Below are 23,354 nucleotides of genomic sequence, written 5' to 3'. Positions count from 1 at the left end.
AAGCATGTGAAACACATAACCAAAATGGCAATGAAATTCGATCAAACATACAGTATAGGGCTAGTTTCCCAGACATAGATTAAGCCAACTCCTTGACTAAAATGTATCTTTAATGGAGATTTTCTATTGAAGATGTTATTTAATTCAGACTAAGTTTAATCTAACTTGATGAAATACAAGATGAGTCAAGTTAAATACAATCAAATTAAAAATGTATATAAATGGCCAGGGCAATGAATATTGGAGATTCATATTGATCTTACACTGTTCACCTATAATTCTTGTCAAGTCACCATTTCTAGCTTTTCTGTTTTTGCTTCTTGAATAATGACTAATCTAAACCGCAAACACCAGTACTAAACCTAATGCAAAGTCTAACCCATCTAATCTAAAGAGGAGGACAATTCTACCATGCAGTAGACTGACCCACGTCACAGCACTTTCACATTCAGAAAAAGGAACATCTAAGAGACCTTTTGAAGGACAATATAACTTGAATTCCATTTACTTTGCTGCTGAATGTTACCAACCCACCCAGTTCCATTAATGAAGTAATTTAAACAAGTTATAAAAGCTTTCGCTAAGTGTTATGAGCCACTTGGAGCCGCACATTGTAATTCTGTATGCACTGTATAAAAATTCAGCCCCCAGAGTAGTAATGGCCTCTAATATGACATCATCATTAATGTGTTTATTAATTCAAACATTTACATTCAGATCCACACACATTCAAATGGACTAAAAGCATTTTGCGCTAAAAGGCAAAGTACCCCAAGTTTTTATTAGGCTACAGTTTGAAAATAATAGAAATGGGAGAAAAGCAAACACATTAAGGAGAGCAGGACTGAGTAAAAACTATTGGCAATAATACATGATACATAATACAGCATTACCACTCTTGAGTGAGGAGTTCGAACAAATGCTTAACAACACTGAAAGCTACAATATACTCCCTCACTTACTTAACATCTTAAAGTTGTGGTTCACAAAGTTTGAGAGAGCTTCTGTGGCCAAGCCTTCCCTTCTAAACTAAAATAGAATGAGACACCGTGCCTCACAGGGATGAGACAGAATCTCTTAATCCACTGACCCTGTACCCTTGGCTAGTAACATAGACGGGATGGAGGACATTGTGTATTCTGTTGAAGCTCCAGGTCATGATCCCACCTGTCAATTAGCAGTAATGTTTTAGGTTTTAGGTCTGGACATGGCACCATATCTGCTGCTTCCCGAGTTATAAATGGCATTGTGATCTCTCTGGATAAGAAACAGCATTGTGCAGCCCTCTGTATTGACCTCTCTAAGGCTTTTGACACTGTTGATCTTGCCCTCCTATTACAGAGGTTACCTGCCATTGGTTTGTATCAGTCGGCTTGGTTTGAAAATTACCTGCAGGATAGGACTCAATGTATTTTAGTAGATGGAGTTCAGTCTAGTTTTCTCAATGTTAATTAAGGTATTCCACAAGGTTTGATTCAAGGTCCACTGTTGTTTACCATTTACATAAATATTGTTGGTTTGATCAAGAGTTAAACTTGTGTTTTTGTACATATAAGTCCTTTGATAATAGGAGGAGGATTGTCCAAGTGAAGCTCCTCCCCGTCCTTGATCATGGTGACACAATGTACATGCAGCCTCAGTTCTCAAATAATAAGATTTATCCCTCTACACTGTGGTTCATCTCCAGGGATGGTTTCTGCACCCACCATTGTCTTTAATATCAGTTTGTGGGCTGGGAGTCTTTGACTTCAAAAAGGACTTATCATTGGTTTTTATTTGTAAAAGATATTTTAAAACTCCCATTTTACCTCACATCATTGCTTTTATGGCAGACACACTCTCCTGAGTACCAAACCAGGTCCCAAGCTTGGCTAACCCTCAAAGTTCCACGGGTTTCATCTGAACTAGGTATATCTGCCTTTGTTTTCTGTGCTCTGAGTACCTGGAATAACCTTCAAAACGTACTCAAATTAGATTATCTTGTGTCTATTGGTCAATTTAAGACGTTTGTAAATGATCTGTTATTCGAGGAATGTACATGTTTTAATCAATTAATATTGTGTAAATTGTTGTGATAATTGTTGTTTTTCACTTTTTATTGTTCATGTTGTAAGCAGAGCTCTCCGGAAAATGAGACCTTGGTCTCAGTGGGATATCTTGAATAAATAAAAGTTTAATAATAATGGAAAGTCCTACAATCTGGGTCCTGTGCTGAGGCCACACCCCATGCTGAGAGCCCACACCCCCTGCTGTTTGACTGCAGGCTCCATTCCATTCCCAATGATGATGGATGCAAGGAGACTGTTGCTATCAGACTGACAGACTAAGATTTAATTCATCACACCCAGGGGGCAGAGGGCAAGAACACAGCTAGCTGGCCAACTTTACTTTACTGAGCCAGGAGACAGAATCTGACTTTCCAAACTTCAGGGGGAGATGAGTGAATGGCAGTCGTCTCTGTGTGATTACCTCTCTCCAGAGTCAATTTCCTCCGGAGACCCTGCAGCCCGGCATAGCGGCTCTGACTGATTTGTAAGCTGGAACACGGGTCTGTCTGAGTGCTGTGTCATTTTCACCTGCACTGAAGCTCATTGAGAAAGGGATTATGGCATCATCAATAACAAACAGCTAGACAATCTCCAAAACAATGACTGGGCTGTTTTCCCCTGCAAAACATCTCAAAATATCCTAAATGCACTACTGTTTTATTTGTAACAGTGGGTGCACAGTGAATGTACTACCAGAAAGCAGGGAGAAATGGACAAACGCATCCAATTAACTGGTCAACTTCAACAAAAACTCCCTAAGAACCACTTATGAGATTTATAAAAACGTAGATAAAAAACATAACACACTCGAATGACTATCCCGTCATTAGAAAATAAAACAGTACATAAAACTGGATTGGTCAGTTAAATTACCAATTAAAAACAACTAATGATTAGACAAAATTGGTCATAAAACACATCTTTGCCAGTCCCCTTTCCACCATCTGTTTGTATGACGATAGAAAAGCCTTTAAAAGTAATGACCAGAAAATCAGGTCGACTGAGGAGATCTTTCGAGCGTGTCTCAGGACAGCAGCATGAATAAAACCTCTGTCAATACGCTATAATGAGCCACAGCTCCCAACTTCCTCTGGTCTGGATCATTTTAGAACACCAATTGAGGCCACATTCGTTGATGGTGCCTGATGGAGACTGATGATAATTGTCTAATTTGTTTTAATTGCAGAAATGTACCTTGTCTTCTGCTGCTAATTGCCTTTCAAATCCACCTGGCATCTGCATATTGCACAAGCAAAGTGGTTCTCTCATCCAGAGGGATTCTCCTAAATGAAGCAGTAATCACAGAGACAAACTATCCTCCTCCTGCAATCATATTGGTTCTTTAGTCATGGTTTATCTAAAGCCTTGGGCGGCTCTAATCTAGCTGTTCTGCAGCCTCAGGTGGTCCTGGTAGACAACACTGTCCTCATCAGGTTGGGCTGAAGCCCAGTAAACTCCAGTCAAAATATATGAAAAGGGTTTAGGTAAACTACAGTATATGGCAAATACCAATATCAATGCAAATACATATATAGTCTAGGTATACATTACTAAGAGAGTGAGGGAAAGGGAAAGAGATTTAAAGATAGATAGATAAATGGAGTGAGAGAGAGAGACCGCGAGGGGGGGGAGAGATAGAGAAATGATGATGATGATGATGATGATGATGATGGGCACGTGGGTGAAATTTCTTTTGTTTAACTAAGAGGAAGCAATTTCTCAAGGAGCTGATCCCTCCAGTGCATATTAGCAAACATGTACCAGATGCTTATTAGGAGGATCCCATCATCCCCATGATTCAGAAATCCCACATGAAAGAGCAGGGAGATGCTGCGCCTGACTACGCCATGCTCCACTGCCCACAGGAGACAACAGGGAACTGGGGGATTACAGCTAACTAAAAGATGCAACTCTTCCTATTTACCATCATTAGGGATATCGCCAGCAAAACGTCCACTGATGTTATCAGTGTGATGACTGCTGGTTGTGGTTTGGGTTTGGGTAGACATTATATATGTGGCACAAAGACAACAGTAACATCCTGCATTCGTTTTCAATCCACATAACAAAAACAGACAGATGCACTAAAATACTTCATCCCGAATCAATACCAAAGAACCTGAATCCACATTTCTGTGGATGGGAGGGAGGAAGAATGTATTCAACTCTCAGACAACCCTAATCCATTAGCCTGGCGTGCACGTCAACTTCAGTCCAGCAAAAGCACCTGGGCAACATTTCGACATGCTCCTGAAAACCTGGGCGTGAGTCTGAGTGCGTAAGCGTCCTGGTTTAAAATGAGGAGACCCCCATGACTTATCTGAATACCGGTGCATGTGTGCAGCACACCAAGGGCCAGGGTGTATTGAGAGTACAGTGGCGTGAGGACACTGCAACACTATGACAACCTCACGCCTCAGAGCCCACCTCAGGGAGCACTCCCTCAGTCCTCTGCAGCGTAAACCATCGCGTCGCCTCTCTCACAAGCGGGACTGAACGAGGGGCTGACATTCGCTCAGAGAAACAGATGGTGCGATTGCTTTTGGGAAATGTCATGCCGATATTACTTGCAAAAAGGATTGGATTAAGGCTTCTTCCAGTCTCTGGGGGATGTATGCGTCATTTGGCAGAGTTCATTAGTCTTTGATGAGGTTGGTGGTCCTCTCGTTTAGCTTTCCCATCATATCCCACCCCTGAGACCCAGCTGTCTTTTACAGGGCCGTGCACAGACTTATGAGAGGGAAGGTGGCGTTTCCCAAAAAAGGGCACAACGGACGGAAGAGGGGCGGGGGTGGCGGCGGGGGGGTGATGCGACGCGATGGGCCTCTCCTACACGGACGACCATTTTTTATAACTGTTTATATGCCTGGTTTGTAAGTGTTACTGTATGAAAAAAACTCATAATAGGTAAAGTCAGGTTTTGTTATACTTCAAACACTATAGGTAAGGGTCAGGTTCAGTTTGAGAGCACATCGTAGAGCAAGAGAGGGCCTTACCAGAGATGTCCTATATTGAGTCTTTGAAAGAGGCTTTGGCTTTACTCATTCCGACACCGCTGATTTTTCATTGCAGGAGCAAATTCTATTTTTCCCTTCTTGCTAAAGGCAGAGCCCTCTAAACACAACAAAGAGTTGTCTGAAGGGGTGTGGAGTTAATGATATTCTGTCACAGTTGATAAGGTGTGTGCCAGGCTTCAGGCTCATCTCATCCAGGGCTGATAGAGAGGGGAGGGAGGGAGGGAGGGAGGGAGGGAGGGAGGGAGAGAGGCCTCTCTGTCTGTCTGCAGCATTGAATTGTCTCTTTCTAGCATCTCTCCCCCCTCCAGGAAAATAACATCGTCACTCCAACCTTCACAGCCATTAAGACTAGAGACACAACTTAAACACCCAGGGTGGACGTGAGGAGAATGATTATTTCGTTATTACAAAAACAACATGAAAATTGCAGGCAGCCACATAGTTGTATTGCCCCCTTATTGCTCATTTTGAAGCAGCAACTCAAATCTGCAGAGGGGATGATGTAAACATATGCCGAGAAATTACAGTGGTTTACTGGCCTAACAATTGTCTTGTTGTTTTACTAAGAAACCAACCAGAGGATCTGGGAATAAAAACGTTAAACAAATGTTCGTCAGCACAACAAAACAAGGTCATCAAGCTGAAACCCAAAGCAGGCTGCACGATGATAGTGATGTTTAATTAACCGACAAACTAATGCAACTTAATGACAACTAATTCAATTTCTCATTTACCCCATGCTATGTTCTCCGAAGGTCTTGTTGGAATGAGAAGAAAAAAAAAGCATGACTAATTAATTAAAACAAAGTACACCCCAATTACATTAAAGGCTCAATTCACAGAAGTCTTTTGAGAAGCTTTTACTGTAAGACAGCTAGAGGGATTTGTTTCTCTGTGTTTCTGTTCCCTGAGTCTGAAAACATGATGTTCCCATCCATCATCAGAACAGAGGCAGGTATAACCTTGATTTACTACATGGCCTGGCCCAATAACACATCACACATTTCCTATATCACCGAATGAAAAACCAAACAAGAAATACAACTGGTACAATACCGCTCAAAGCAACAGCTTGCAGGGCTCAACTGGTAGTTTGTGGGCTATGATCACACAGGAGTCTGGAGCTCCTCAGCTTCAGGTCCTCTGCCTCCAGTGTTGATGGGCCCCTGAGGAGTTCCCTCTCCAGCTCGTTAAAGGGAAGGTGCTGGGCTGGGGAATCAGTTGATCACTGGGACTCCATGGATGCAGATCGGCTGTATCGATCTGAAGATGTGTTAGGTTGTTGTCCTGACACGGCTATTGACACTCTGTCTGGACGTGTGAGGAATGGATGGTTGGTGGTGTGCCACTGTGCCTCTCTAATGGCCTACTCTGTTATCAAGTGAAAGGCTGTGCGATTGATTAGCTGCTTCACAGCCTGCGTGAGTCACAGCGGGGATCAATCCTCGATGAGCTTGGCTTTTGATCAGAACCCACAGATCTTCATGAAGGGCTTCATCATGCCTTATTTCACGCCTTCAAAATGTTTATTTACTGCTGCCAGCATTTGCCAAATGTGGATCATCTACTGTACCAAAGCATCAAAGTGCTTGCGGTGTATGGAGGGAAGAAAAAGACAACAATGGAGTGACTGATTTAGCACGCGATTGAAACAAATGAACAGCGTAGCATGAGAACCATACAAAGAGCAGGGTCTATAATAAATCAGGACTCATTGCCATTCCCAACCCATCTAGAGCACGGAGCCAATCCTCCTGTGAGAACTCACTGCTGCAGACTGACGCAGAGTAAAGGCACTTGAGGATGGGCTGATTTACAGTTTAGCATTGGCTCTTACTATACCACGCCACTGTAAACTGAGGCTCTGTTTCCATGTTTCACCCCCACAGGCAGTATGACAGGGGAAGGAGGGAGGGAGGGAGGGAGGGAGGGATAGAGGGAGGTACCGTATAGAAATGTAAACAAAAGACTCTAGGAAATATACCAGCAATCACAAGTAAGCACATTAAGCCGAACATGAAAGAATAGTGAGTCAATTCAACAGATGAAGGGAAGGGGAAATTCTTCACAGGGAGGTCATGAATCTGAGTGAGAGCATTCTAAAAGGCTCTTCTGACTGTGTGTATGCACGTGTGCGTGTGTGCGTGTGTGCGTGTGTGCGTGCGTGTGTGCGTGTGCGTGTGTGTGTACGCTGTGTCAGTGGGGCAGTAAGGCAGTTAATCAACCACCACAGACTCCTCTCCTCTGGAAACAGACACTCCACAGATACCTCCAGGAGGCTACTGCTGCTAGTGATGAGAGACAGTATCTTGATTGCATTTTTCATCCAAACAATAGCCCCATTCTGCACACTGAGCAGCCCGCAGAACTCTCCAATGCTATAATTGAGAAGATATAATATTGTCAGGTGAAACTATTTTCCAGTGGGTGTGTGTGTGAGAGAGGTAGAGTATGAAGATAACAGACATACATGCATATTCTAGGAACAATAGGGGTAATCACAGCGGAAGCTTCTCCTTGAGTGTGTAGGTTATAATTACTCTTGGTTAGGTACACAGCTAATGAGACATATATTCCGATACAGTATACGGTACTGCAGTTTTGTGCACAGAGCTAGCGTGCCGTATAGTTGGAGAAATACAATTCCCTCCCCATCCCCCCACCCCCCTGGCTGGACTAATGGCTCGGCTCTAGGTGCAGTAACTGTGAAAGCAGTAGCGTTTCCAGAGCTCTGAGCACTGACCTTGGCAGCCCCTACTACTGTACTAGAATGCCCTCAGAACCAGTCCAAGACATCCAAAGCTGGCAGGGGAGGATAACTCAGAAGTATCAGCAGGAGACCTGGCGTGGTGGTGCTTATTCAATCTGCCAGCCACTGATGCAGTAATGGTATTCCTTAGAAGGAACCTCCACCTCCAGACACATAAGGTCATAACAGCCAGCAACAAATAACCACATACTGTTAGACAGGAATAACTGCTGCACATCCATAAAAGCGTACAGTGCATTTACAGTCTTTACCAGTCATCCACAAAATGAAATTCATTGGCCATTTGGGTGAACTATGCCTTTAAGGATTCAACATTAATTCTTGGCATGAGGTGAAGTAAGTTCACACAACAAAAATGTACATTTCCTAATGGCCTCTGCTGAGAGGACATGGCAGGGGGTATGAGAGTCTAATGACTGTGACTGTCTGAATCCTAAAAAACACTCCTGGCATACACAGAAAAGCCTGCTCAGCTTTCTCTGACTGCTGCTTCAAACTCTCACTAACAACCTCTCACAGTGTATACCTCACACAGTGCAGCGACAGCTTTGTCTCCACAAAGCTTTTAGGTTTTGTATTTCTCTGATCACCGGGATATAGTGGTTGGAAAGGAAAGTGTACATTGGTAAAAGTACAGGGTACAGGTCTGCTTCACGAATCCTGAGAAGGTCTCAATGGTGAGCGGCTGGATCAGGTCAAACAGAGGGCTATGTCATACAGCCTAATATATTCAGCTGAATGCTATTATTCTTCCTTCATTATCTTCATTTATTCATAGAGGAGAGAGTGCTCAGCGTAAGTGAAGCGTTGATATCTCAGAGCTGAGTATAGACAGAGCTGGAGACTGTGGGTGGATTGGTGGATGGGGTGGGGGGGGGGAAGGGGGGTGGGGGGGGGAGCAGTAAGCTTCCAGACTGAAGGCTGAGTCACTGTTAATCCCCCTTTCCAAAACAAATGAGAATGAAAACAACCAGTGGAGAATCAGCTTGATGAGGTCTAGGATCAATATGCTATTAAAACCTGGAGCGCTGTCGCCGCCCATTTGACCTGCTGGCTGGCAGGCTGCTAGGTTAACTACTCTCTCTCTCTCTCTCTCTCTCTCTCTCTCCCTGGGGTACATGTACATCCCTTATCACACAGCAGCAGGAGCAACACTGGCTGCCCTGGGTCTGGTCTGGGTCCCAGTTAGCCTAGCCTAGCTGAGCTCTGTCTCCCACAGAGTAAGCTACCAGGGCTGGACCTGACCCTACACTACCTTTGTATTTATCCATCACAGCACAGCATTCACCAGCAGTCACTATTGTATTCTTTACGAGTCGCGAGTACATAAAGTGTCATTGATTCACATCATAAACGGTCAATACTGTCAAGTTGAGCTCGAGCAAACATGAGTCTTGGCTGTTGGTGGTAACTATGGATACAATGTCAGTTCTCATCATTCCTTACATGGCTTGAGCAAACAAAGGTGATATGCACGAATTATAACTGCCACACTTCTAACAAGGGAGTTCACAGAAGACTTTATCCAGGTCTCCCAACCCCATTTCAGCTATGATAATACAAGGATAATCCATATGCAGATGGTGGCTCGGTTTATTCCCCGGCACTGATGAAATTAAAATGACAATTCAATGGCTGCCTTATCAGAAAGAGCATCTTATCATGATTCATATGTATTATAAGGTATGTGACAATACCCAGTGGAGGAGGAGTCATTACAATGTGCACCGTTCCCTAGGAAACAGTTTCCCATTCCGAAGCTCTGTTAGGCTTTTACCACAGCTGGGCAGGCACATAGCGAGAGATAAAGCCCAAGTTACCACTGACAACCACCCCTCTATTCTCCTGTATGTCACATATCATCCCCAGTTCTTTTGCTTTTGGTGGGTAAAAGAAGTCCCTCATTTTCCCTGCTGAGGAAACCAAACCGTATCCAAAGTGATTTAAAATCACATTTAATTTCTACTTCCATTCTATAAAACTCTCTGTTGGTTTAAGTCCAATTTGGTCTATTCACCACTCAAGTGAAGGGTTGGGAGAATCATTTTTAATTCATGCCACATGAAAGGCAATCCGAGCCTCATAGAGACGGGCGACTAACGTAGCCAAGAACTGATGTGACAATACCAAGGAAATTACAAGCTATATCATAATTATTAAGAAAAAGAGCTATCTGCCTGTAAGATTGGCAGCTCTGTGTAAAAGGATCCATGGGGACCAAACTGTGAAATCCGTCAGAACATATCAAATTGGATGTCAAATGAGTATATTTTGGGGAAATTAAATGAGAAATACATTTCTCAACCATCTTCCATCATAAGATTAGCGATAACCTCAAACATCAAACCTCATCAATGTTCAAGTGTAGACCCTGGTCAACTAATATCAACACTTATATTGCATTTTTAAGAAATGGTTTGGGTCATTCTGTTACCAAAAACCCAAATAAGTGTATGACATTTTCAAATTTCTATGCCTCATGAGGAGCAAGGATAATGAAAGTTAAGAAAATAAGAAGTATAGGTAGACCCACCAAAACGTGTAGTGTTTTTAGTGTTTTTACTACATAAATCGATTTAGTTTATAAATTAATAAGTTATTCAAACTGGTCACTCTGTTATGAAATCATTAACAGAATGACCAAATCAAACCGGTAATACAATTACTGAAATTAAATTGGCTACATTCACTTATTGTACAGGTTGTACAGAACCTAAATGGGTTCTTCAGCTGTCCCTGTGGGAGAATTCTTTAAGGAACCCCTTTGGGTTCCATGTAGAACCCTCTTCTACATGGAAACCCAAAAGGGTTCAACAAGGACAGTCGAAAAAAACAGTGGGAAATCATGCAGTGGTAGTTACAAATCACTGCTTCAGCATCCTCACAAAGCACCGCATCAACATCCTCACAAAGCACCGCATCAACATCCTCATCTCATGCTCCAATAAATGGAGAGTTGAATGTTGTTGAGTTCAGCCGGGAAAACAAAGCCAGCAAATCACACAAATATGTAGCGCAAGTAACTTCCATTGACAATGATGACATACAGGTTGCACTCTTCTACAAAAAGGACATCAAAGGATTTACCTTCATCATTAAAGAGCACACTGACACATTGGTGTGGTGTCCCTAAGTCAGATTCTTAGGATCAATCCCACGCCGGATGCAAACAGTAAACAATGTTTTCATTTTGCAGAGGCTATCTCTGAGACAAACTAGGAGCAGATTGGATGTATCTGCACATGACATAGGCCTACTTGTTATTTTTTCCCAAAAAATTCTTGCTGCCAAAAGTGTGCTATTTTCTTTTGGTACAGTATAATGACGAAAAAGACGTGTGCACAGAGTCGTATGGGTTGTTAAACTTTGCTAAGAAGGGTTTTTGTTTGGCATACATTTGAAAGTCCCAGCATTCTGTTAACAAATGCCCAATTAGTCACAGTAGACGAAAATACTAAAACTCTCTCTAAACATCTAAACAGAACAAAATAAATCAACACATCAACATTGTATAATTAGGACCCAAACAATGTTTGATTGGTTCACTTTTTAGTATGGTTGGTTAACTTCATTCTATTACAGTGCCTCCATAAACATCTTACATAACATAAAATAAGTTTGTTAACTTGCTGAACCTTTATCACCCCTGTCTCAACCTTTACATTTCATCCCTTCCCCAAAGAGGACTGAATCTTCTGACACAGATATAGAGCATCTAATAAAAGATATGGCCCTGGTCAATTCTCCACTCTCTGCACACTCGATCAGCTGCATCGTTAATCTTCACTCCATCAAACCATCCCTGCTTTTTCACAGACAGTCTGAGGAGAACTCTCCCTGATATGCTGTATAATCATACCGTCTCAGATATAGCCAGTGAAGGCATCAAAACAATCAAATGAAGCCTATGAATTAGCCTAGCAATGCTGTCAGGCAGAGGTGCCATTTATTTCACACTGATTGCTGCTAGTCAGGTGCACACTTTAAAATCCCCCACTCCCAAACAGATGTTCCATAAAACTATTTTAATCAATACAGTGCACTGCACAGAAAATGAGCCCTGGAGAGAGCGAAAAAGAAAATCAATTCAGCTGAAATTGATTTAATGCAGAGATAGTGGGCTGACCTTAATGCAACAGGGCATACTGACATCAAATATTTCCAACCCCTTCAGTGAGCACAGTTAGAACTCTAGAAGTCAATAGGAGGCCGACATCCCAAACTGGAACACAGTTGTGGCCTGAGATACAACAAGTGACAACTGTTGGTGTGTATCCACAGTAGGAGGAATTTGTCTCAATAATACATTGATTCATAAATTAATAAATAGATAGAACCCCTTTTGTATCAAATCCTGTCTGGACCAATTCCGAGAAACAGTCATATTCAATTATCCATGAGATGAATGCAGAAGAGTGGTGAAATTATTAGAATTGAAAATACACTAGGAACTCAGTACACCTTAGGTCCACCACTGAGGTGGAGGATACGATTTATCAGAGTGAAATGCTTAATACGTTTGGAAAGCTCTTCCACCCTGTCCTCCCACAGAGCTGTTTTATAACCCCTTTGTGTGTGTGAGCTGTGGGGCGCTAACGCTAACCTCTCCCCACACTGCAGTGTAGAGCAGGACCGAGGGGCAGCACTTAGCATGCCACCGCACAGACCCACTTACAAACGCAGCTCTGCCTAGCAGCCAAAGCCTTTAGCAGAGCAGAACTCACATATTGTCTGGGTTACCTTTTAGTAACTATGGATACTCACCTGAGTCAAATGAGTTTCACCTCATTTACTGCCCTCCTAAGAGAGGGTGAAGAGAATCACTCTGTTGGATTACTACAAATATGAACTTCCATCGTAGTGTTTCTAATTCTGTAACAAAATACTGGGATAGCGTATCCCATAATACTTCAGTTATATACTTCAGTGGATAATACTTCAGAGTCAAATGAGCGGTCAGAAAAGTGTTCATACAGGGTGGTTAACATGAATCGGAGATATTAAAACGTTATTTTAATGTTCAGTCTGCTTTCTTTCTTTCTGCTTTTTTTGATAAGATGGTGGGTGGTGTTTCAGGTGAGGAACCGTGTGCATTTGCTCCACCTCTGAGACCCTGTTGCTGTAGTATCCCCCCCCCCCCCTCTCCCTCTCTCCATCTCTCTCCCTCTCTCTCTCTCTTTGTCTCTTTCTCTATCTCTAACTCTACCTCCCTCTCTCTCTGGAGATGATAGTGCTGATAATTAGCTTGTGGGAGAGGGAGAGTGGTTCAGTGTGGGCTAAAGGAGGGAGCGCCGGCTTGACAGCAGGGCCAGAGATAATTAAGAGATTTTGGGTGAGCACTCTGAACTCACTGGAGCTGGTGTGGAGATGATTGACCGAGGACAGGATGAGGAGGATTATGCAACATTCTTCAAAACACACCAATTATCTATCCCCAGTCCTTATCCACTGACAAGCCACTCTCTACCACTTACAACTAATTTAATACCAAGCTCTCAGCCCCAAGTGTCAATGAACCACAACAAGCTAAACCAGAATTGACAGTTCTCATTTTATCAATTTAGTCAACCAAAACAACGTGGTGTCCACTCAGGATTTTACTGAGACTGACACTTGAAAGCAGCAGAAGCGTGATGGGGAACGACCCATATAAATGTATATCAGAAGAGCTCGACTGCTGAGAGGAATTTTGACACTGAGGAAATGATGCACTCAAGCATTCAGTCTGAACTTTCCAAGAAGGAAACGACCCCCTCTTAGCCTAAGAGAGCTTTTGAGGCAGATTGTACCGTGGTGGACTGACTGAGGCGTGAGATGCTCGTTTCACACCCACCTCCCAGCCCAGAGAGACAGACTGACTTAACCCCCTGTCTCCTCACACAAAGACTGGTTGTAGAGACCTGCAGGTTCCCCTGGGGGAGCATCGTCCAGCAGGGATAAGCTGGGAGATGACAGCCGTTCCGTTTAAGGCCTATAAACCTGCCATCTTCACTCAGGCGCAGAGGCTAATGTGTTCACCGGGATCCAACATTCATCTCCGCTGATTAATAATTACACTCTGGTGACTGGACTCTGGTAATAGAAATAAAAAACAAAACAAACAAAAAGCTTGGAAAAATGTATGAAAGCCTATTCCTGTGGGTTGCCAAGGTAACATGAGGATCAAAACCTCAGATGGTGTCCCCAGTGCATCAGATTTGCATTAGGCACAGGCTCATTTTGAAATTCTGAAATGGTTCGGCTTTACGTGCACCTCCAGTGGCATAGAGTGGCAGGTGATGATAAACCGAGTATTGTCTGAGAGTGAAATTCTCCCACATCTGTCTCTGGCCAGGATGACATCACTCTCTCCCTCTGTGTCTCTCTCGCTCCGCCGAGAGGTCTCACATGGCTGACTGAGAGTGAGGTGTAAATCAAACACTGGGTCCATCCAGGGGTTTTGCATTCCACCCGGCCAGTCTCACAGTGGGGGCTTCAGTCTGCCATTACAAGCGAGATAGAGCTTTCACTCTGTGGGGAGAGGGAGGGAGATGGAGGCCAGTGGAGTGTGCACAGATACAGATTCACAGAGACACACAGAGACTTACAGAGACACAGACAGACAGACAGATACACACGTACAAAGGGACACAAGTACACACACACACACACACACACACACACACACACACACACACACACACAAAGCTCAGGTGTCAGCCTCAGGGATCAGGTGCTTCAGCGAGCTCTTTGTTATCACCTCCATGCAAGTGAACTGACCCATTTCCGAAGGAGATTTGAATTGTCTTTCTTTTGAACTAAGAATTCAAAAAGGGCTGTTTTGATAAGTTGTTTATAGGTATTTGATAGGTTATTGTACTTACAAAGTCAAAGTCTCCATCCTGAGGCACCTTCCAGTTGTCAGGGAAGACACTGTTGGTTATGAGGTAGGGCTCCTGCCTGCTACGGCTGCTGTTGCTCTGAGACTCTTGCTTGTCAAAGTAGTCCATGAAAGACGGCCGCACAGCCTGCTGGGAGGTGGCATTTCCTGTAGGACAAGAGGGGATTTATCAAAGGTGTGCAGAGGAGTCGACCTCAGCAACATTACATCTTACATTTACATTTATCTAAGTAAATGTGATGATTTGAGACCTAACTTAGGACAATGTAGACTAATCATTAGATGATTTATTTCAAAATCCTTTGATAATGACTACAGCACTGCACCGACATCAGTTAGCAACATTATATATTTTTTCCAGTGTTCACATCTCTACATGTGGGCTATTTTTGGATCAGGCCCTTTAAGAAAAGGAATAGGTGTGAATTCATGGGGACTATTATGCAATCACTAACTAGACCAATTAGTAGAAATGAACTTATCGTTTCTGCCCACCATTGAATACAATTATCCCATCTGCCTAAGCATAGAACAATTTCATGGTTCTTAATAACAATAGCTGAGAATGATCATCTCTGCTGTACATGTCCACTGTGGAAATGGATAAATCCGCCAAATATTTCTCTTTCAGCTTTATAGGATGATCTACCGCATGTCACATTCCATCTGGGCTCCAGTGTTATCTAGGATTTACTAGGATTATTCAGGAACATGTCCTCCTCCTCGCTGAAGAAACAACCATGATGGAACAGGTCATATTAAAAGATTCATAGCCCCCACTATGAATCCATACTGCTGCCCACACAAGCCCACACCACAGCCCACTCACTCCCAGCAGAACAGCATGGCAAGCGGGCGGGCAGGCAGGCAGACCAGGGTGGGCACAAAGCCACAGGTAAAGGCTCTGAGAGAGCTGGTTGTATAAGACAGTGAAGAACAGAATGAGAGTACAGTACTCAGTGTGGAGGCTGGGGTCCCACAGGTCATATACAGCAACTTAGAAGCTCCACCGCAAATATCCATTCAGTTACAGTGCAAAGAGTCCAGGCTGAGGCAAGGTGGAGAGGTCAGTTGTTGTGCTGGCCATAGATAGAGGGTGGATAAGGAGTTTGTTTGAGGACACAGATTGTGTGAAAACACTCTATGGTACAATATCTACTCCATAGACACTTGCGTTGAATTGTACACGTTATGTAGTAACTAGACTAGGGGAGGCTGGTGGAGGCAGAAATCGGAGGATGGGCTCATTGAAATGCATTGGATTTCTACCTCCACCAGCCTCCACTGAACTAGACAGCAAAAATTCCACCTACACAATCCGAGCGAATAGCGGAGCTACTGCACTAACATCTTGCTTATACCTGTCTAATTAACTCAGATCAACACCAGTATCTAGGGTGAACCGGCTAGGGGTTGTTTCTGAGGCAGAGATATTTCAGGGCACACCTCCTGGGGTGAGCTGAGGGCAGTGGGCACACCTCCTCCTCGCCTCCAGCTCGCCATTTGACCCAATTTGTCTGGATCCTTGTTTTCATCCGGTCTGAGGACCTTTAGTTCCAGTCACCATGACGTGGTTCTCCCCCCGAGGCTCCAGGGAACATTTTATCTGACTGTGTGTTGGCCGGAGGAAACTGGGTTGCTTGTCACACTATCAAAGAATCTCTGAACGGACACTGTTGTGTGTCTGCTCTTTGCCGAGCAAACTCACAATAGGAAGCCGAGGACTCTCTGTGAATGCATTCGGACGGTTCACATTTCTCAGCTCACTGTGTGTTATCGCTGCCTGTCTTCTTGCGTCAAAGCCACACTTCACAATGAATCAATCGTCATCGCCCTCTCTTTCTCTCTCTCTCTCGTGGCCTCCTGAGAAAACAGAATTTTTTTTATCCACTACATTCCAATGAGGTCCGACCTTGGATTTATACCGTTGCTGTGGGCAACTTGTAAACGACTTCCCTGAACACATCTGGTCATTTTATTGGCATCATTCAAATCGACCATATAAGAAATAGTGTGCATAAAAAAGAAATAGAACTTTATTCCCTTTATCGAAATGGGACAATATCACCGTATACTATTACAGCTGTTCAGACTAAATCATCATAGTCATTATTACATGTGTGGATATAAAACATCTTCTATCCAGGTGTGTGCTCTGGGCCGGGTTGGTTTGGCATGGTTGAGGATCTAGGGAGGCACCCAAGAGTGGGTAGATGGGGGGGTGGGGGGGGGCACTGAGAGTAGGGGGGCATGAAAGGAGAGCAGTGCAGCCCTATATGGTTAGGCTTCTCTCCAGACTTGACTGGACATCTGCCAACATGGGGGGTAATTACAGTCCAAGGTAAAGCGCTGCTGATTACTCTGTAATAGTGGTAGCTTTGCTTCTGCCAGAGGCAGTCTTCTCAGCTCCATCGGAAGGTGTTCGTCTGCTCGGTCTGGGAGGAACATCATCATTTCCTCTGCCTGGCACGGGCTCCTCTGACTCAGAGAAGAGGCACCACGGAGCTGATACTGAACACTTGCACGCACGTGCACACGCATGCACACACACGCACGCACGCACGCACACACACACACACACGCACGCACGCACGCACGCACGCACGCACACACACACACACACACAGACACGCACACACGCACGCACGCACGCACACGCACGCACGCACGCACGCACGCACACACACACACACACACTGGTCTGCCTGTAAACAGAATATGTTTATAGCCTTTCCAAATTACCACAGGACTACCATATGGCTCTGTATCAGTGAGTTTGTTTTCTCACCTCACTTCAATCATATGTGCCAATTGGATCACACTTGACAACTCCCCTTCCATACTGTCAAAACACGCATTAACAATCTGCGAAAAAAATCTCATCACCAGCTGTGTGTGAAATCCATAATCATAAACTGTCCTGCTGGTAATCCACTCAGTGGCTCCACAGCTCCAGTATGACACCATTGTGCACCGCTGTGCAGTTTTAACGGGCCCGGCGATGCTCGTTGAAGGCCAAAGCTCCTCACCTGAAAGTAATAAGCCCCAGAACAAGCAGCCATTCCCAGGCTCACCCTCTCCTCTCCTCTATCTAGGCTCTGGCTCCACACAGGGCCCAATGAGCCACCATGTGCAAGGCAGATGTACCAAACTGACTGACTGACTGGTCTGGTACGAACCCCCCTGAACTGGTCCATTGGTAAGAGAGCATTGTTATGTCTGGTCCTCTCCATTCTGCCTGCCTTGAATACTTCCTCAGAATAGGGGCTATTGGTGGGAGGTTTGGTCGGGTCAGAACAGAACACATTGATACTCATCAACTCTGCCCTCCAAAAGTGCAAAAGGCAACTCAGCAGTGGCCAAGTTTTCAGAGAACTCCAGTACTGTGCTGACTATCTGTCCATACTGAACAGTTCAGATGAAGCGGCTATTGTTTTAACAGACCCAATGATTGAAAAGAAAAGATTACCCGTGTCAGGAAATAGAGAAATATGACTGAGTAAATTGAAATATAGCTGCTCTGCTTTCCAGTCACACTTGCAGACACCACTCTTACAGCCAATCTCCCCGTCAAGGTGAGCCTTCAACTCATGACATTTCTTCAATATAATAAATTCATGAATTTTACCAGTCAGGCAGCCCCAAATGTAAACTGCAACAAACTTTACTTTCCTTCCAAACCAGTATGTAATTAAACTATTCCTACACATCATCAACAGCATCATTCAGAAGGCTAATGTGTATTTTGTAGGGACTGTGGGGATGTGAGTGGGTGGCATTTCTATCAAATGGAAGTAACTTTTGTTTTCTTTAATGAAAGGGACGGGTAAATTATTCATATTCTGGTTACATAATACTTAGTGGGATGCACTAATTGCTTGAGAGTGGGTCATTTAGCGTAAATTAACACATTTTGTGCCATCATCATATTAAGTTAACTCCTACCACATGAAACACCCACGACCAATCAGAGCTGCTAGATGAGCCACAAGTCAGGAACATGGATGTTTTAATCACTTTGCAGCCTGCAGAGAGTTACAAGCTGCCAGGCCAAAACATTGCAGTTAGGTCCAATCAAAGTTCATTTGGGAAGTTATGGCTCACAGTAGGTCTGCCAGGAGTATCAAAATGATTAAGGAGATATGGGAGAAATATTGGTGCAACACTCACACCTAGTGGTGGATGTGTCCATTGCAGTGTGTCTACATGAGGTCAGGTCGACACACAGTACTGATTACCATCAATTCAGTGCACTTATAGTAGGATGTAGGAGCAAATAAATCCACCTCTACCTGCAGACCTGTTTACATACCTGATGAAACAAACCATTGCTATCACCAAAATAAATTCATATGTACAGAGAGAGAAAGAGAGAGAGAGAGAGAGCGAGAGAAAGAGAGAGAGAGAGAGAGAGAGAGAGAGAGAGACAGAGAGAGAGAGAGAGAGAGAGAGAGAGAGAGAGAGAGAGCAGTACAGTATAAGCCCCTTTCCTGTCTCATCTCCATTGTCACACTCACTCTTCATCGTGCCGTCTACCTCCTCCTCATCCTCACAGTTGATGACCATGGTGCCCAGGTCCGACTCCAGCATGGTGCTGCTGTTCTCGATCATGGTCTGTGCCCCCTCGCTCATGGTGCCCATGGTCCGCATGGTGCTGGCACCCTCAGAGCCCGTCTTCACCATGGTGTGGGAGTCCACCTCCACTTCCTCATCCTGCCAGGGGTCAAAGGAGAGAGGTCAGGAGAGAGGGCAGGAGCCTTGCGGCAGTAACACATACAAGCACGAATAAAATAGAGACGAATAACGTAGGTTTTGACTGGTATGGTTGGTCTTCAAGTTTCAATAAGATATAAATCTGCAGCACACAATGTCCATGCACCTTGTGTATATCTAAAAAATATATATATATATATGTTGTATATTTCTTAAGCCATCACTGGTGGTGAGATATGAATGTGCACTTCATGCATATATACTTATGTACACTGGGGTAATATTCCAAGCCAACATGTCCAGTACATGATTGCATACACAGGAATAAAACATCTATTTGGAGTCACTTAATCACAAGGCTAATGGTCCGTGGAAACATGGCATTGACTTTTCCATGACTCTGTGTTTCTGGGACTGACCCCTGGCTCCCCTTGGTGGGTTATTCCAAAACAATCTCATAACATGCAGCCTCCTGTATCTATGTACACCCTTGAAGTCCATTTTTTCCCCTTAGTCATTACTAACCACTGTCTCCTCATCCATGTGACAGCTTCCATGCTCTCTGCTCAGAACGGTCCTGTTTGATCCAACTCTACAGAGCCTTTCTCCCATAATGAGCCTTTAGTTCTTTCCATGCAGAGAGGGTTTCAAGCTCATTTCTCACACACATAAAGTACTGTTTGGGAGTTCCTCTCCTCTCCCTCTCAATAATGTGCTTCGTTTCCCCTCGTCTTTTCCTGTCCTCTTTTTCCTAATTTAGAGGAGTATTCCCCCAGTCCTGGTTCAGCAGCCATGCCATATGCTTTGGTGGGTTGATGATTGATGAGAGTGCCTTTCTCTCTCTCTCTCTCTCTCTCTCTCTCTCTCACTCTCTCTCTTTCTCTCTTTCTCTCTCTCTCTCTTTCTTTCTCTCCAGAATGTGGCTTTATTGTGGCAGGGCGCCCACCGGGGCCCAGCCTTAACAGGGCATGCCTGGCGCAGTCAGACGCTAGCATCATCACCCTCTATGCTAATCAGAGGACAAGGCATCAGGCTACATTAACAAACAGCCCACTAATTTCTGTCCTATCCCCACAGCAGCCGCAGTCTTAATCAAAATGTCCTCTCAGGGAAGGCAGCTTATTAGTCTTTTGGCTACGTGCAACACATTCTTAACGGCTGTTTGATCGAGCGCGTCTGTGTTTAGGAAAAACATTTAAAGGACATTAGGCGGCTTGGATCTGACTTCAAACGGGAACTCAATTAAGGCGTGAAAAGACCCTCGCTGAAGGGCCAGCTAGCTTGTCGAGTTCCCGAAGCTGGTTTTGGTTTAACAGTGAATGACACGGCAAATGATGGGCTGAGAGCAGTGACAATCATGGTAATAAACACAGCCAATGTTGGCGGAGGGGTCAGGGGAGGGTGGGCTGTGGTGGCCTCTGATGACATTTACAAATGGAGCTTTTTCTTTCGAGGAGGAAGCAGCACTCCTCAGGGATAAAAGGCCCTGGTGGTGATGTCATGGTAACAACCCATGTGAGATGGGTGTCGCTCAGCCGTGATAGAGAGCCAGATTCAAACAGCTCGGGTTACGCAGGAAGCTCAGCGATCCATCAAAATTCTGAATCCTATATGAACCTTTGGGGTGTGCTAAAATTCCACACCTCCCATCCCCCTTATAAAACACATAGGGCTTTACTCTGCAGTCCTGTGAAGGGGGGAAGAGGAGGGGAAAAGGAGGGGAAGAGGAGGACTGGGGGAGATTCGCCTCATTGACTTTGCCACCAGCCTGACTCCCAGGGCGCTGCGCGGGGTCTGGGCCTGGGCCGTCTGTCGGAGCGGCTGCCTGACACTTCTATAATGGCTGGTGGCGGGTCTGGCGGCCTGTTCTGGGCCACAGAGACCAGAGCAGAGAACCAGACCTCTCCAGGCCTGCACACAGTGTTAACCAGAGTAAACCCAGGCCCATCCCTCATCGCCCCTTCAGACAGGACTGTACGCTGTTCAAACAAAAAAACAACTGACGTCACGTGGTTTTGTGAAGAGAAGTGAGAACTAGCCGCCGTAGAGAAGCCATATGTTTAGGTTGACTCGTCTGGAGTGCCGGGCCCACAGCTTAGAACAGAAAGTAGAGTGTTCTATAGATGGTAAACAGGCTGAAATTACATCCAAGGAGATCAACGCGGAGCTGGATGTGTGGTCAATGAGGATTTCTTCAGACACACGATCCACTGCCAACTGCCAAGGGGGAGCAGAAATCAATTAGGCTCACATGGCATTGCAGCAATTATACTCTCCGATTTTTCTTCAGGAGGTTAGAAAGAAACATTTCATGCTACTCCAAACCACTTCCACGTATCTCTCAGATCGTATCGCATTATAGCGCCAGTGCTCGGATTTAAACTGGCATGAAGGAAACAAGGTCCATATTACTCCTAATTGGTCATTTCCAGAGGAAGCCTTGCTTCGCAAAACCCACTTCCAGGATAGGGCTTTATAAAACAAGCAGGTCTTAAGACAGCGGTTACATCTGGGAGGCAGGCAGGCAGGGAGGCAGGGAGGCAGGCATTGATTGGGGCCTACGTCCCACAGGCCTGGGCTGATTGCAGTGTACTCCCACTCGAACACCAGATTTTAGTTTCCTGACAGGGGAAAGGTAAGGGCTTCAAAGCGCAGACATGGCAGGCTGAATGCATTTCAATTGCCGGGTCCTTGACTGTGAAACCACCACAGGTTTCACTGATGCTACTGATTATGGAGGAGCCCCATCACCACTTCCTAAGCTGGGGGGCCCAATCCTGGAGTCTCTGCTGGACTGAATGGTCTTTATGGGAACTACTGTACAGTCCAGTCAAACCAAGACAATATTCACTTTCACAAAAGGTAAAACAAAGAAAATATGTTTTACCTCGACAATGATCGAAATGAATGAATGAAATACTCATTTATGTCGAAGAAGAGTTTCTTCTTAGACAGAAAAAACAACTTATTAAAACCCTATTGCACATGGCAGGAAAAGGCAATCTAGCCACCCGGATATTGGCTCATAGCTGTTGACTGTTTCCACCCTGAAGCAACAAGTTGAACTCATCATTTCAAATGAGAAATTGAAAATGCACCTATTCATATTACATCAGCTGGACTAACCGGGCATGAAATTAACCTTGAATATGACCGTCAGCACAATCATTTTGCACCTCTGACTGCCTTATTCAAAACACACCTTTCAATTTCACACCTCTCATTCACTGAGGACGCACAATGACACCACACACGCACGCGCAACGCGCACACACACACACACACACACACACACACACACACACACTCACACTCACACTCACACTCACACTCACACTCACACTCACACTCACACTCACACTCACACTCACACACACACACACACACACACACACACTCACACTCACACTCACACACACACACACACTCACCTTTACTGGGCAACTTGGGACCAGGCTACTAAGCACTGCCAAATTACAATCAGATGCATGGCTATTGAATTTCTAGCTGCAGGTCACTTGTCATGAGCCGATCCATATCGAATAGATGCTAATCTGTGATTTCTGTGAGTTCGTGTAGACAGCATACCTGATAATCTACGTGAACTAGCAAAGGGAATAGTAGGTACCAGCGCTGATTATCCATCCCAGCAGTAGGTAGCTCTGATTTCAGTTAGTGTTAAAGTGGCAGAGATGCCTTGGGCACTGGGGGGCGGTGTAGGGTCAAAACCCCACACCCATCAGACTCCACAGGGGATCACAGTCTAACAATAGAAGGCTTGTTGGATTCTCGAACAGGAGCTCTCATCACCTTCGTAAAGGAAACTTCTAGAAGGAGTACGAAAGCAGCCAAGGTGCACAAACGTACTCAGCTACATTTCAGTAGTTTAAGTCTTATAGAGACTCCTATAGATTCCTATAGGGCCT

At 44.5% G+C, this 23,354-nt stretch overlaps 1 protein-coding gene across 1 annotated transcript in view; it reads right to left on the bottom strand.

Annotated features, from left to right (window-relative positions):
* LOC310811150 (serine/threonine-protein kinase 3) overlaps positions 1-23,354 on the bottom strand; it is a 53,638-nt gene that overhangs the window by 3,713 nt on the left and 26,571 nt on the right. Inside the window, exons 9-10 of the mRNA XM_083679233.1 lie at positions 19,233-19,428; positions 14,699-14,862 (exon numbers count right to left, since the gene is read on the bottom strand). Coding sequence (XP_083535359.1) covers positions 14,699-14,862; positions 19,233-19,428 — 360 coding nt within the window. The remainder of the gene's footprint in view (positions 1-14,698; positions 14,863-19,232; positions 19,429-23,354) is intronic.

Source organism: Argentina silus (assembly GCF_951799395.1).
Source record: "Argentina silus genome assembly, chromosome: 10".
In the NCBI taxonomy this organism is placed as follows: Eukaryota; Metazoa; Chordata; class Actinopteri; order Argentiniformes; family Argentinidae; genus Argentina; species Argentina silus.
This window is presented reverse-complemented; position numbering and strand designations above follow the sequence as displayed.